Genomic DNA, 16,113 nt, shown 5'->3' on the forward strand with positions numbered 1-16,113 from the left:
TAAAGCAGCCCGGCACAGCTCTGATGCCAGGCTTCGGAGCAAGCTAGCAAATGTATAACTTCAGAATTATTTTTATTTGAATTCTGCGTGCATCATTGAAAACCTCTGCAAGCTGAAGTTCATCAGAAGTACTGGAAAATGACTCTCAATGCTTCTTCGTAAACTCGAAACCCAGATAAACCGCAGACCACAATTTTTTTCCATTCTTCTGAGGAATTCAATTTGCATATGTAGTTGTGTCAATACAGTTTGCATAACTTCTGAGGATGAAGTCCTTTTGTAAGCAGTCAAAATAATCTCCACAAAAAAGGAAGCGCGATTAACGTTCGAAGTTTAAAATGGTTCTAGAAATTAGACCCGTAAGGAAATACGGTTTTGAATTGATGTCAAAGAATAAAAGGAGCATTCTGGGGGCTCGTTTTTAAGTTCCAGTAGATTAAAATGTGGGATTTTAATTACTGTGACAGGTATATGCAAGTCACTTCATTTATGTATCATCATCGATTGTGTGCTGTATGCATTTCTGAGAACGTGGTGGCATATGGAGGACTTCAATAACATTCAAATGTCACATGCTAAAATTTTTAAACTTCTGCCATTGATCTACAAATATGCTACGTTATTAACGTGAAATATGTGAAATATCTAATCTGTTAAATTAAACGGTTTGTCTAAGAAATACAAACAGGAAAAAAATATTTTAAATAAGCTTCCAGGGATGTTTTTAATGATGGCTTACAGTGTATCAGCCTGTAGAGTGCATGCTGCTTGGTTGCTTTTGTTGGCAACGCGGTTGATGCAGCTGAGAGACGTTGTTTTGTCCAATCTGTTTTCCTTGGGCTCTTCCCTCTCAGTCTTGCCCAAGTGGAGCCTGCATTTTGGGTAACATCTGACTTGGTAGTTTAAAATTGACTTAACTATCAGATACTGGGTAATTTTCTACCCGTTCGCTATTATTTGCTGCTTTTCCCCCAAGGAAAACTAAAACAAGATGAAGGAAGGGTTCAACTGAACTCAATTCCGGATATTTATAGGTATTGGCGTTCGGCGTGCTCCCGGAGGGGGGTGGCGGAGCCTTTCCCACGCATGCCATGGAGCACGGGAATAGACGCTGCCCTTGACGCGCTGCTGACAACAGGCTCCTGGGAGGAAAGAGGGGCCTGGATCTCAGAAACTCGCTTGTTTCCCATCGCGAAACTTCCAGTGAAGCTTTTCCTCCTTGCTGCTCTGCTTTTTCCATTTGATCTGATGGGTGAAGCCATAGCATTCATTTGGAGGCTTCACAACGCTTTTCCTTATGATCTAAGCCGTAGCTATTGTACTTTCATTGCATGTAGATAAGTAAGAAGGCTTAAAGCCAGCCAGCTTTTGCAAAAAAGTAGTAGTAGAAAAAGGAAGTCAACATCTCTGGTAGCGCTCCAGTGGGGAGATGCTTTAGGAGCAAGAAAAGGCTTCTGAAAGATCCAGCCGCCTGTCCGTGAATGCTTAACAAACTGATGGAAGTACGAAGTACATCCAAACTGTACGAAGTACATCAAAAACTTTCACCAAATGATTGAGGAACACTGTGTTCCTTCTCTTCTGTGGATTACAGTGTTAACTTTAACGTTAGCGGATTTTAAATTAACCAATAAGCAGAAAGAAGCAAATGTCAGCTCCCCTCCCACGTTCCCCCGTTCTCCCGCGCTCCATCCCCGCGGTGGTGGGAGAAGCGGAGCAGTGCTGCCGTGAGGGCAGCTTCCAGGAGGAGTCACCCTCCCGGAGCCCCTGCCTCTGCTTTGGTGTAGGACAAGGTGGTGATTTGTTTGAAGATGTTGATTTTTTTTATTTTTTTTTCTGAGCATCTTGTCAAGTAGTGATAATACTCTTCAGAAGGAGCACAGAGTATCTGAATTGAGTTGGTGATTTGTGTGCTCTGGATTTGGAATCCCTTGAATTCGGCTTTTCTCTGTGAAGCCAGAAAAGCACCTGTCCTATAGGAAAGTGAAGAATTGTGTTTAATTCATCACCAAAAGCTAAGCTTCAGGACCGTGCTGTCCTGAAATATGGCAATTTGAGAATTGGCCCAGTGGATATATATATTTTTTTTTTTTCTCCTAGAGTTGTCATCAGATTTTACATCATACTGCCTCTTGACTTAGCATCACTGAAGTATTTTTTTAATTTGTGATCATGAATAAGGCGGCCAGGAGTATCTCTCCTAGATCCATAGTGTTTTGAAAGTCAGCTCTCTCTGGAGAGCTGCTGGGCAGGGATTCCCATCCCCTGCCTCTTCCCAGCCGTCCTCAGCAGGGTCCGGGCTGCACCCCATCCCTGCACCCCGTGCCACCCCTGCTCCTGCCGTCCCCTCCGAGTCCGCCCGGGCGTGGGGGCTGCCCCCGGGAGGGCGCGGGCGGCAGACGGGCCGTCCTGCTGCGGCAGGGCCCTGGCCGGGGACAAAGGGACTGCAGGGAGGTGACCCCGGGGCTGGAGTTCCCTTGGTGAGGAAGGGGACATGTTGTGAAGGGGGCTGACAGAGGGCATGCTGCAATCTTCTGGAGCGGAGATACAAACTGTGCTTTGCTTTTTACCTTGAGAAGAGGAGGAGGAGGAGGAGCACTTGATGAGCTGCTGCCACCTGAAGTCGCTTTTTCCCTTGTTAAGCATGGAGTTGGAAGGGGCGGTGAGGGGTTACGTTTACTTGCTGTCTAAAACATGCTGTGATGTGGGGATGGAGGCTAGGTTGCAACTTCCAATGCAAATTAAATTATTCCTGAATTTCTTTGTTTGTTGTTGCAGTCTCTTTCCTCTTTGTGCGAGGAAGCCATCGAGATTATTGCAATGATCTACTACCCATCAGTAGCCGTAGCCATTACAGAAATCTGCTATTCCCTGGACGCGGTAGTGCTGCTGTAGACGGATATACATCCATTCCTAATATGGATCTTTATACATGAAGTGAAGTATAATGAGTGTAAGCCGGTGCTCAGGGAAGCCGCACAAACGTACCGGGTGTCCCTGTGGCGTGTTTTACAAGAGACTACTTTTTTTTCTGACTTTAAAAAAAACCCAAAAAAAGGCAGAATAGAAACTGTGGGGTTAGAAGATAAATGCCCTTGAAAATAGGGAATACTGTAGTGAGATAAAATACCTATGAGAAGAGACATCCAGCCTACTGAGCATTGTGTTTAGGGAAGGAGGAGGACAAACAGCAAGCAATCGTTTTGCTAAGAATCACCTAGGTATCACGCAGAGGTGATGAAAAGAAGACGGCTTGCCTGTTGGGAGAGTTTTCACTGGGGGCTGTGTCAGCGTCGGCGCAGCAGGCGGCGGCCCCGTCACAGACCAGCTTGGGGTGTCAGCGGCAGTGCCTGGGCTTGCACTGGCCGTGCGAGACGGCACAGGGCTGCCAGCATGTTGTGGAACAGCCCAGCACATCCCCTGCTTCGGTTGGTTTGAGCTGGAGAAGCGCGTAAGCGTTTGTACAGGCGGGTGGGACGGTCACCGGCGCTGCGCAGTGGGTCTGGAAGGGTGTCTTGGGGCAGGCAGCCCGGCTTTGCCGAGGCGACGCTGAGCGCCCGGTACCTGCAGCCCGTGGATAGGAAAAAACTCACCCGCCTCCCACAGCATAACGTCTCTGGCGCCAGCCCGAGCCCCGCAGCGGAACAGGGCGGTTCGGTAACGCACTGTCCTCCGCTTGGCACTCCTGCGCCATCCTCCCACGATGCCCTGCAGCTGCCACCCCAAAATCCCTGCGCTGCGGGGACTGGGCGCAGGCACTGAGGGGGAAGGATGTCGCAAAATCCCCGGTTGTGCAGAGTCTGCTCTGGTTCCTAACGTTTGGAGTGGAAAATTATATTTGCGGTTGAAAACAATCCACTGGAATCAAGATAAAAGAGAGGAGTCTTGTAAGCAAGTACGTCATACCGTGCGCTTGGTAGTCAGGAGTCGCGGGACATGGTGCAGAGGAAACCTCCTTACAGGGAGGCAGAACTCAGTGAAGCCCTGGTCTGGTTACTGTGCCCCCTCTGCTAACTGTGAATAGTTACTGGCAACTCCCATCTTACATGTTTTCGTTTAGACTCCCATCCTCTTCTCAGTAAAAATTCTCCTGGCCCAGAGCAGAGCTCGGAAGGCAGGAGGGAAGGCGGCTGCTGGGAGGAGAGCGAGCTCCAGGTGCGAGAATGGTGGCGTGGAGCATCTTGTATGTGATGGGGAAGAGTTTAGCGCTTAAGAAGAAATTGGGTGATTTGGTGAACTAGATGTTATGCAAATGTAGAGCACTCACAGAATATGCAAATCGCATTATTGTCCCACTTGTGTGGAGTGCCCAGGACCCTGGCTGCAGCCTTCCATCAGCGCGCAGGGGGAAAATACGGGGGAACAAGAAGCTTCAAGAGCATCCAAGAAGCTCTTTGCAAGGGAGGGACATGGGCACACAGGCAGGGCTTGTGTTGATTTGTTTACTTAGGGCTTTTTTCCTTTTCTTTTCACCTCCCTCCCCATCCCTTGTACTTTCTTCAGCTGCGTCAGGCCTAGTGTTTGGGGCAGGAGGAGTTTAGGAGCTGGAGCTGTTGAAAATCTGTTTTGTAGCATTCATGGCAAACGGTCATTTTAGATGAAAGTGTGGAGGCAGAGGGTTTTTTCCCTAATGCAGTTTCCATGTTGCTTAATGTGTTTTAGAGTATTTAGAGCCTTTATTTGTAATAATATGGAAGTTAAAAGTTTACCTAAAAGCTAAAGGTCATCTTGGTATTGCTGCATGGAAACTTTCTGTATTACTCTTTAAAGAAAGAAGGAGAAAAAAACCAAAACCCCAAACAAACAAAAAGACCCACCAGCAACTCAGAAAGTTTGTTCGGTAATTATTTTAGTGGACTTAATTCTGTTTGTGTAACTAGAAAGGGTGATTAACCTAAACACTCTGTTACGGACTCCAGCAACCTTTGTGAGTTTTGGCTATTTCAGATGGGCGCTTTTTCCTCAGGTGGGGGTGTTTGGGGTTTTGTTTGTTTAAATCCATCGCCTGAAAACAGGGCAGAAATGCCAGCCTGCGCTGTGCGACGGACGCGTGTGCGGCTGTGGCGCGCTGCTGGAGGCTGACACCTCGCTGGCGATGGCTGGGGTGGGCGATCCCCGCTCCAGTGGGAAGGCTCGTGCCCGCGCTGGGTGCCGTGGGGCCGGGGGCTGTGCCTGCACTGGGTGCCATGTGGCCGGCAGCCAGCCCAACCCTGACATCACGGAAACTTGCGGCATCCTGCGCCCGCTGGCAGCAGAGGGCCCTCCGTCACTGCCAGCCCCCCTCTGCTCGCTCCCTGCAGCACCACGCCAGCACCCAGCACGCCATCCCCCCTTGCCCGGTGACGAGCGTGTCGGGTCCCCGCGGAGCAGAGCCCTTCTCGGGCGGCGGCGGGTGAGCGGGGAGGTGGTGAGGAGCAGCATGATCCCCGGCCCTGCCGCCGGTGGGGATGCCGTAGGTGCCGTGTCCTCGGGGAGCAGGGGCATGGCCAGTGGCTGGTCTGGGAGGATTATTCCCGTTTCACATTTTGCAGTATGGACTCTTAAGTAATTAATCCCTTATCAGTTTATGTATTGGTTCCTTTTTCTATAGCGTACATCGCTATGTAACCATAACCTGTACTTGGAAACGCATTTCCCCCTTACTCAACCCCTCTTACTGGTTTCTGTCATTAAGCTGAAAATTTCCATGTGTATGCCTCATCTGAGTTTTAAAGGAAGCCTCCAGAAAAAAACGTTTCTTCATTCTGTAAATCAGATTTAGAAAAATACTCATTCCTGGTTTGAAAAAATAAGCGTGAGTACATGCTGGTAGTCAGAGTTTCTTTACAAAGCCGTGGTACCTGTGGGTTTTGGAGCAGGGGCTCGGCGGTCCTGGTGTTGGCCCAGCTGAAGGTCCATGTTTCGCCTGTCCTCCGAGGGCAGGCAGGGACCCGGGGGGGGCAGGCGAGGGCTCCCCAGGGTCGCCCGCCACGCTGGGGAGCAGGGGCACCAGAGCGGGACACAGACCCCAACAGCCACGGGCACTGCAAACAGGAGCAGGGCAGCCCGAGCCATGGCCACGGCTGAGCCCTGTGGTGGGTGCGGGTCTGGGATCGCCCTGAGCCCCAGGGCCAGCAGCCGTCGGCAGGCGGCCTCGCTCCAGTGACTCGGGTGACAGAGTAATAGGGGAGGGGTAAAGCTGCTTACCCCGCTGGTGATAGCATGTTCCTACATTACTTTGTGAGAGTTTAAGAAAAAAGCCTTGAGGAATTACTTAGAAGGACCCTGCAGTATCACTAATGGTCAAGAGCTCAAAATGCCACTCATGGAGTTCCCTCTGCCGTGCCAACCTGATCAGTAATTGCAAGTCAGTCTCCTCCTGTCCTTAGTTTACTGCACACCATTAAATTACATTAAAATTTAGTAGCAATTGCTAGATCATGACTTTCTTGGCCGCGGTCACCCTGCGGTATGGTGAGGTACCAGCGGTGATGTTCCCCTGTGGCACTCATATGTGCGTTGAGGTCGTACAGTGGTAACCCCTTCACACAGGCTTTTTCTTCTCTAAAGCGTGACTTGCTGCCCACGAAGCACAGCTCCGACTCGCAGGCACAGCGGGGAGCGCTTCTCCCCTCTGTCCATCAGATGCCAGGGGCTGTTGTGCTTAAGAAATAAAGATGATTAACAACACACGCGGCGCGTCCTGCCCAGCACCCTCCTGCCGTGGGCGGGGGCAGCCGGGAGTCCCGTCCCCCCCGCTGGCCCTCCGCTCCTGTGCTGCGCTGCTCTCGGCTCTGACAAGCAGGGCAGAGGGTTCGCTGACAAACCCCTTACCACTAAATTTTTGAAGAACTTGGACCAAGTCTGTCCAGTCATTTATGTAGACAGACTATGGATAACAACTTTGGATGGGGGAACTGAATTCAAGTTCCATAGACAACCTGATTTCCAGCATTTCTTAATGGCAGAAGAACACTTTCAGGTTTTAATAATGATCCTCTCTCGTGGTTAAGGTGTAATGTCAGATGTTTCGTGTCCATGGAAGAAGAGCCTGTCTCAGGGACAGGGAATTTCAGAATGCTTTAACAAAAAAACCCACTATGGCTATCATCAGAGTCTCTTGACTCACATAACAAGAGCTAGAATTGGGATGTGTCAGTTAATATAAAATACAGAAATACAGGGCACAGGCGTATCTGGGCTGCTGCTGCTGGGCTATGCACTTGTAAAAATTTATCTATCCTCCCCCCTCCCCCTTTTTTTTCCTTCTTCAGACTTGCAGAAATTGCAAATACTTTGGATGCTTTAGGACCACAAATGCTAAGTTGCTAAGTTGACTTGTATATATTTCATAGTTCAGGAGGAGACTAAAGCTCATGGCTTGATATTTCAACTGTATTAATAATTAAAAAAAAGTGATCCTGGATGTGGAAGCTCAAGGCTCAAGTTCCTCTCCTGCCTTGCTTGGATCAAGGTCTAGAAGCGGTGCCCTCTCTCCTCTCTGAGACTCCTCCAGCCGTTTGCCGAGTCCTCTCCCCATACCCTCTGCCCCGTGGCTTGCCGGGCTCCGGGCACCGCCACCGCTGGGACCCTGTCCTCCACCCTGTCCCCTCTCCAAATAGAAGAGGGCCTGTAGGACTGGAAAGAGGTTAACTCTTTATTTTTCACCAGTTTTATATTTGTACTTAAACATGTTGGAGCATCTTGTTCAGTTACCCATATCCCAAAAAAGAATCCCTTGTAGCTTCCCTTGCCTATTCTTTTGTACCCAGAAATTGAGAATAATGCCCAGCTTTGTAAAAGCATTGTGCTGCTGTAGATGCAGACTGAGCGTTTATGTGATCGTGTATATGATCTTTAACCTCTGGCAACTGCGAGTTTTCAACTCTGAAGTATTCATTACCCATTATTATGTACTGTTTGTTCTTTCATAACAGTAGAAAACTAGTAAAAGGTAATGAAGCAGAGCCAATTTGCTCTCAGTTGGAGGGTATTTATTATACGAGAGGATGTATCTAATATTCAGGTATGCTTTTGAGGTTTAACCTGCAAGGAATGCCATTAAGGCCTCTCACCACTATTAAGCCAATGCATTTCCCCATTAAAAAAGGCATAGAATTTTTTTAATACTTGCTGTGATTTCAAGCTTTTGGGGATTTGAGTATGAATAAAAACCACTCGTGTCCCGCATCTCAGTTCTGAGTCGGGAAATGTTTTCTGTTGTTGCTGGAGCACAGTAAAGTTGTCCTCCAGAGTTTTCTCAAGGCAGGACTCCATGGTCAAGGCTCCCTGTTACTCATCGTTCGTAAATGTGAGCTAGCCTATGCCTGAAACCATTTAGTTTGCTTTTGTCTTACCAGTTTACTATTTTTATTAGCTGTGTAAGAAGAGATCTTAATGAAGCGAACTGTTGCAGCAGTTAAAATGAACAACACGACGTGCCAGCACATTTTTGCTGTGTTCGCAATAAGCAGTTACTGGATGTGTTGCTTTGAAACAGTAAGAGTTGGATATGTTTGCTTTACAAGATTAAATAGTTACAACTGTTTTCTAATTATGGTAATTTCATAGAGCTATCCAAGTAGATAAGATCAGGACTTGGAAGCCAAAACTGATTTGGAGCAATAAAGCACATGGAGAGTTGGGACTGTGCGTTGTTTAGGGACCACAAATGAGCTCTGTTATGAAGTTCGACTTCGCAGGCTGTGTTTGGTTAATATTTATCTCCAAGATAGTGAAGAAAATGAACCAACCAGCTAACCTTCATAAAGATGCTTGACTGTTAGTTGGTTGCTAATGGACTGTGATTGCAGGCTGCAGTGCTGCCCTCGCGCTTATGGATGTCCCACCTTCAGTTCCATCCGTGGGCGGCTGGTGCTCTGCAGGACAGGGTCTTTCTTACAGTGATGATAAATTAGACCAATCCCACTGCAAGATGACTAGCATAGTGGAAATGTTAGTGGTGGGACCACCGTGGTCCCAGCTTGCCCAGCCAGAGGCTCACAACCCTGCTGTGAGTTGCGGCTCGCTCCCCGGCCCGCGGATGAGCCTAGCTGGTTCAACACACATTATCTCTAGGCAGAAAGGGGCATCTGTATGGGGACACTTGTTCCCGTTCTGCCGCGCAGCCCCCGTGCCATGACTGTGGGCAGGACGGCGTGCCCTGCCAGCTGGAGCGCCCCGGGAAGCCGCTCGGGTGCCCATCCCACCACCCACGGCTCGGTGGAGCGGAACGCCGCTAACCAGAGAGGTTCGTCTTGGGCTTCCACAGCGTAGCACAGCTCTCAAGTTTCCACCTAATGGTTCTCCCTGAAAATCAAAGTAGACATTTAGACTTGGAAATGGAAACCTCTCTCCTCAGTGTTGGTAGTTGTAGCCAAGAAAGACTTTTTGTGTGTTCAAAACCATGTTAGATATGTGTGCCGTGTTTGGTGTTAGGCAAGACACCTAAGAAAAACATTCTCAGCAAGGCTTTCTCTTAGTTGTTTGTAAATCTATAAAATCAGCTAGTATTAATGTAAGCTTTCATAGTTATGTCAAATGTATATCAAAGGAAAAGTATGTGTGTGTCCCAGTTGGGTACAGTTTCTTGGGTTCCAGGTGGTTTTTTTAGCCATCTGTTCTGTAGTCTGCTGCTTATTTATTACTCTTATAAATTTATTTGTCTCAGTTGCACTTTCCATTAGGTCCTGCTCTAGCTCATCCTCGGTCCTTACTGACGACAGCCCGGTTTAAAGTGAGATTGCTACGTATCGTACGTGTTGGGCAGAAACGGGCACTAATGAGCTAACTGAAGTGCACAGAGATGTGGGAGGGAGTGTTTACTTTTTTCCTTTATGTAGTAACACTTGTCAGTAGCTTACCTCAAAATGCTTCACCGAGCAGGTCGGTGCCGAGATGTGTTTCGATGATGGGGAAGCTGAGGTACAGAAGAGGAAGTGACTTATCTGAAGTCACTCGGAAACCAGCGACCGTTATCTCCTTTTTGCGAGTCTAACGTAGTTTAGATTAGAGGTGCTGTAGTTGACAGAAGTCACTGCGTGATCTGTAAATAGTAGTACGCCGTGTTCCCTTGGCGTTGGCGTTCCTGAGGCACTGCTGGGTTCCCATGCCCCCATCAGCAATGGACCGGGGCTCCCTCCTGCCGCCCTGCACCAGCCAAGCTCCCGGAGCAGTGATGCCTCGCAGCCCCGTGCCGGGTGCCGGGGAGGCTGTGGTGGAGAGCGGGGTCCCCGGGGCATCCCTGTCGTTGGGACGTGCACAGAGAGTCCTTCGTCCCTCGCACTGCGCTTCCCCTGAGCTGGCCGGCCACGTTGCTGCCATGGGGAGGTGGCAGTTCAAAGCAGGGAAGGGTTACTGCTTGCCTCTGCTCAATGGAAAGCTGCTCATTTCATGTTTTGCTAATCTTTAATTCATTGCCGTTAAGCTCGATTTTCTAACGAGATTATTTGCATGGTCAGGAATGAGGAATTTTGCACCCTGTCATCAGGTGAGATGACAATTTCTCTCTCCCGTGCTTTGAAAGAAAGATTTTTAAAGACCTTTTTACAGTACAGTTAGTCACTATTGATTTACATAATTAAAAGCATGACTGCAAGGGTTTATTGTGTCTGTCCCTTTTCAGAGTTTCAGGGTGCCAGCAGCAAAAAAAAACAAGTACGAAAGGAGAGCTCTCCCTGTTATTTTTTTCAGTTATTCTTCATTGCAGTGCGTTGGAGTTCCAGAAGCGTGTGCAGTCATCGTGCCCATCCCCTGCGCGCCCGTCTGCACCCACCCCCAGTACGAGAGGGGGGAGGATGGGTGTGCGGTGCCCCCCGCGTGCCAGAGCCACCCCATTGCCGAAGCCGGCAGAGGGGAGTTAATTTGTCGTTCGGGTGGAAGCCAGGCTGTTCCTCCCCTGAATGGCCGCACGGACAACGTGGCCTTTGTGCTGGCTGGGGCCGCCGAGTGCCACCCAGTCCAAAACAACAGTGGACCGTGTCGCAGATATTGAACGTGTTATTCACCCTGTATGCTTGCACCAGCGCATACTTGATTATTTCAGACTGTTACCCTTTTAAAAAATTTAAATAGTTCTGTAACTTGTGTCCATTAATTCATAAGATAATAAGACATGAAATACAAGTTGTAGAGACTCGGTATCAACACAGAGACATTGGTCGATGTGTTGTTTACAATGGTGAATACAGTTAACGCAGAGAAAATTTATTAGAACAAAATGACATTGAATGTGTGTTTAATGTGTCAGCAAATCTATAAATAACTGTATATTTGATTTGGTGCATGACCAAGAAAGCGTACGTTCTAGGGGTTTCAGTGTGATAATTGCATCCTAGTGCTGACTACTCAGTGCTCAAGATACTGGCGTTATAGAGGACTAACACTTGAACTGGGGTGATGGATTTACATGCCTCCTGTATTAGATACCTGTCTATACGTACATAGTGCGTGTGTGTTATTTAAATACTTTTGGAAGATGCTCCGTAAATAACAATATCAAATGTGACAGCTAATCAGCATTCTGTCATGAGCTAATTGGAGATAATTTTGTAAAAGTGGAAGAAACCCCACTTAAATTGATTCAGGTATTTGAACTCTTTCAGCTCGCAGACAAGGAGATGCTGTGATTATCTTAATGGTGTTGGGCCCAATTTGAACTTAGTTGGAAGAGGTTATGTATGTGCTTTAAATGCCTAGGAACTAATTCACAGTTTAAAAAAGAAAATAGTAGCTAAAAGTATTTGAGATAATTTCTGTGTATTATGAGTCTTTTATGTGCATAAGAAATGGTGCTCCCCTTATTGCTGTCCTGCCAGTCGCCTCTCAGGTAACAGCGGGTAATAGCTCTCCTTTCAGAGGTGACACATCTGGATCTGTGTCGTTGACGTTGTGTGATAACAGTTTTGGGGACAACTTTGTTGATACTTGTCTCTCTGTTGGTTTCAGGTTGTACATGCACACAAGCCCCACTTCATGGCTTTACACTGTCAAGAATTTGGAGGAAAAAACTATGAAGCTTCCATGTCTCACGTGGACAAGTTTGTTAAGTAAGTAACCGGGGAGTTATAATATGGAATGTTGGAATGTAATTCTATGGAGTGTGGAATGTAATTCTAAGCAGACGTTATTAGCTGTGTGAGTGTATAAGCTCTGAAATGTTTTTCAACTTCAGCACGTCGTACGGCCTTGCAGAGGGAAGTGACGAGGCAGATGTTTATGCTTTGCAGTATTAAAGAAATGAGGAGAAGTAATGAGTCTCCTCTGGCCGCGTCCCGGCAAGCCAGTCCTGCAGAATACGGAACATGGCTCTCCCTCTTGTGTCATCTCTGGGATGAAGCTGCTCGTTCCTGTCGGGACGGGGGGGTACCGCCGGGGCCGGGACGTCCCGCTGCCTTCTGATAGCGGCGGCGGTTTTAACAGACAACGAAGAGGGAGCCGGGGGGGCGCGGCGCGGCCGGAGCCCGGCGGAGCGCAGCCCGTTCACAGAAGCTGCCGCGGGCAGTCAGGGCGACCGCTCAGCGAGGGCGCCGCTGCCGGAGCCGCCGGGGCGGTGTGCGGCGGGGGCCGGCTGGGTCTGGGCAGCCGCGGGACGTGCGGTGCCGCCCCTGGCGGGGCCAGGGGCAGGTGACCGTGAGGGACACGCATCGGACCCCGGGTCGCCGCGCTGGGGGTTCCGGGGCGGTGGGGCCGGGCCGCCTCCGCAGGGGCTCCCGGCGCCCACCGGCCCTGCGGTGGGGCCCGGCGGGGGGCGGCCCGGACGGCGCCAGACGCGCTCGCCGCGGGCACGTGCGATCCGACCGGCTCCCGTCCGTCTGACCGCCCGCCGGCAGGGCCGCGGGTGGTGGAAGGTGCGGCCCGGCCCCGCCCCGCGGCGGAGCGGCAGCGCCCTCTGCTGGCGCCGGCGGGCGCGGGCCGCCCCGAGGCCCCCTCCGCTGCCGGCCCCGCCGGTCGCCGGCCGGTGCCGCGCTCCTGAGGCCCCTCCCCGGCCCGGCCCGGCCCCGCCGGCGGGCGGGGAACGGGGAGCGCGGCCCGGCGGGGGCAGGCAGCCGCGCCGGGGGCCCGCTGTGATCCCACCGCCGCGGGGGCGTCACCCTGGTCCCCCCACACCGGGAGCCCCCGGCCCGCGCCGTGCGGGGCTCCCCGGGCACGGAGGGCTCTCAGCCGAGACGCGGGGCCTTTAGCGCCAGTCGCCCGATCGTAGAGGATTCTGTGGTCTGGAGCCCGTCGCAGCAGTGCCCCGGTGGCGCTGCAGAACGGCACCGCTCCCGTTGAAAGAGCAGCCCGTGTGCTCGGCTCCGAAGCTGGCAGGTGCACGGCTGTGGCGCAGGAAACCGCCATCCCCGAAATTCACACAAAAGGGGATGAAGGGCTGTGGTTCCTCTGGGTGATATTGGGGACATTACAGAACATTTAGTGATGCTAAAGCAATATGGCATCTTTACATCTGTCCTCATGCTTTCTATCTCTTCTTTCTCTTTTAGAGAACTGTTATCAAGTGATGCGATGAAAGACTACAACAGAGCTCGAGTTTACCTGGATGAGAACTATAAATCACAGGAACACTTTACGGTAAACTTCTTTCTTTCGCAAGTTCAGTTCAACTGATGGCGAATTAAACTGGTTGGGGTTTTTGATTGTTGTGGGAGTGTGAGCGGCGTCCATCGTGAGGAGGACTGCATCTTTACTGAGTGTAAATGCTGATCTCACAGAAGCGCGTCCATTTAAAAATGAGAATATCGGAATGCACAGAAAGTCTTGTCTTTTGTTTAAAATGACTAAGTTTTTTTTTTTCTCTTAATAATCAACTTTCTCAGTGGGTCAGAATTATCTTCCACTTACGGAAGCATGTTGCTGTCTGTCGGTCTGCAGCGGTGCCGGCCTGCGGGCAGTGAGTGGCGATGGGGCTTGGCGAGGGCTGAGGACTGGCGCTAGGGCTGTCTGGAGCTGGTTCTCAGGCTCCCTCGCCTGCAGGATGTGCCAGAGCACAAGTTTCCCCAGCGTGCGTGTGGTGTTTAGGTAAACGTCCAGGCATGTGCGCAGAGCAGGAGCGACTGCGTGGTCATCGCCACAACCATACAGCGTGTCACCAGGCCTGCTGTTCGTCTGGGTAATTAGCGCTAGATTGTGCAAGAAAGAGCAGCCCCGTGGAGGTGAATCCGTGGCATCTCCAGTCTCTGCAGGATGGCACCTTCCCTTTCCCCCAGGACACTGGCCGGGGTGGTCAGTGGCTCCGAGGAGCCCTTTGCCGGCTCGCTGGTGCTGCATGGGGGTGGATGGCAGCGACCGGGACCTGCAGCCCAACCAGGGAAACCAGCCCCCAGCACGCACAGGCATCCCGGCTCGGTAGCATGTAACCTAGGGGAATAACAACCTGGAGAGGTTTTTATTTAGCCATTTTTTAATGACTCTGGCTAGGAGCCCAGGTAACATGGTATGGGAGGAGAGATATCCAGATTTTTTTTGTCTTTGTCATCAAAGAGGAGAAAAACAAGATTATCACCTTTACTGAGCCTTGGTGGGACCAATCTTGCGTGAGGAGTGTAAGAGCTGTGTGCTGGAGACATCCAGGACACCCTGGTAGATGAAGGGCAGTAAGACAGAACTGCGTGTTTTAGGCTCTTATTGCTCAGGACTGCGTCCAATAAACCTGCTCGCTAACGAAGCCCCCGCAGGGTCCCGTGGCAGGGCTGGGGTGGACCTGCAGCAAGCACCTCCTGGGACGGGCAGAAGTGCTGTCAGGGCTCTGCACAGCCTCAGCAGGGGCTCGGACCAGGTCACCTCCAGAGATCCCTCCCGACATGGACTCATCTGGGATTGTGAGGAAAAGGGGTAGTTGTTCATCTGTGATCTTAATTTGGGAAACACACTGTAGAAGACTAACGCAACCTATAACAAAATATCTATAACTTTTTTAAGAAGAGGGTCACAATGCTTTGTACTATTGAAGTTATATTATTTAACATGAGGTATGTTTATTTTTGATGCCATTATGGTGTATAAAGGCTCTTAAAGAGGTTGACAGCAATCCTGATGTAGAGCATGTGCTGTTTGTGTCGATGAAGTTCGATCTCTGTATTTTGCAAAGGTCCTAGTTCAAGAAATAACGTGGTTTTTTGTTTCACGTTTTAGCATTATTTTCTAGGCACTATGTTTTCTTGCAGTATTCCCCAACCACCTTTGTAATTCTCCCTTTCCTGTCATAAATACTACTTTGCATATCTTCTTCTCATCCTGTATTTACTAAAGCTAGCCCTTCCTGGAAAAAGAAATTCTGTCAACACAATCAGTCAGTAAAGAGGGGGGAAAAAAGACTGCTTATACCAATGTTGCTTTCCATGGAAAATAGTCTAACCAAACATGTGCTTTTATTATTTGATTAAATTACCCTCTGTAGAACTAGTGGCTGTACCGACGTAAAGCCGGTTTGTGGGGGTGTCCGATGCAGCCCCAGGTGCCGGGCTGTCTGTAATGACACCAGAGCGGTGCTGGGGGGCTCGGCCGTGGCTCCGGCTGTCTCTGGTGGCAGGAGGCAGGGGTTTCCCGGAGGAGACCTGGGACCGTTTCAGATGTGGGCTCATCCGCATGGGTTACCTGGCAGTGAGCGCGGAAGCGCTGCTGGTGGGACTAACACACAACGAGGTTACTGGGAAACGGCGATGAGCGTAGCACCCGCGCGTGACGGTGTCTGCAGGAGAGCGGGGGCTCCCCGCCTGGAGGGTGGGTTTATGTCAGACAAACTGGGGACAAGCTCCCGTTGCAGTGCTGTAGCTGGAGTAGGAAAGCAATCCCTGAAATGTAGCTACTGGAGAAGGAGTGTAAGAGAAATGGTGATTTTTTTTTCTCTGTAGACAGATGTGGTGAAGGCAGCATGGGTGTTCCGGCATCTGGTTCTTGCGTCAGAATTTTTAAAACCATAATGAAAAGATGGAGGTGACACAGAATGACAGTTCTGGCTTTTTTCTGACTGTCTTTCTTTCCAACCCGTAAGAAACTTTAAGAGCTGAATCAGTTCAGTGTGGAAAAGGGAAAAAACCAAAAGATGAACAATGGTTTTATTACGCTTTATATTACTGTAATCGTGAGAAAATGCCGTGTGCTAGGGGAATATTTCATACCTTCCTTGTTAGACTTTTA

General features: G+C 50.0%; 1 protein-coding gene across 2 annotated transcripts in view; it reads left to right on the plus strand.

Annotated features, from left to right (window-relative positions):
- Positions 1 to 16,113, plus strand: part of INPP5A (inositol polyphosphate-5-phosphatase A) — a 236,049-nt gene that overhangs the window by 61,291 nt on the left and 158,645 nt on the right. For both annotated transcript variants that reach the window (XM_054204457.1, XM_054204458.1), the window contains exons 3-4: positions 11,926 to 12,026; positions 13,461 to 13,548. In XM_054204457.1, the coding sequence (XP_054060432.1) occupies positions 11,926 to 12,026; positions 13,461 to 13,548 (189 nt within the window). The remainder of the gene's footprint in view (positions 1 to 11,925; positions 12,027 to 13,460; positions 13,549 to 16,113) is intronic.

Source organism: Rissa tridactyla, chromosome 6 (genome assembly GCF_028500815.1).
Source record: "Rissa tridactyla isolate bRisTri1 chromosome 6, bRisTri1.patW.cur.20221130, whole genome shotgun sequence".
Lineage (NCBI taxonomy): Eukaryota > Metazoa > Chordata > Aves > Charadriiformes > Laridae > Rissa > Rissa tridactyla.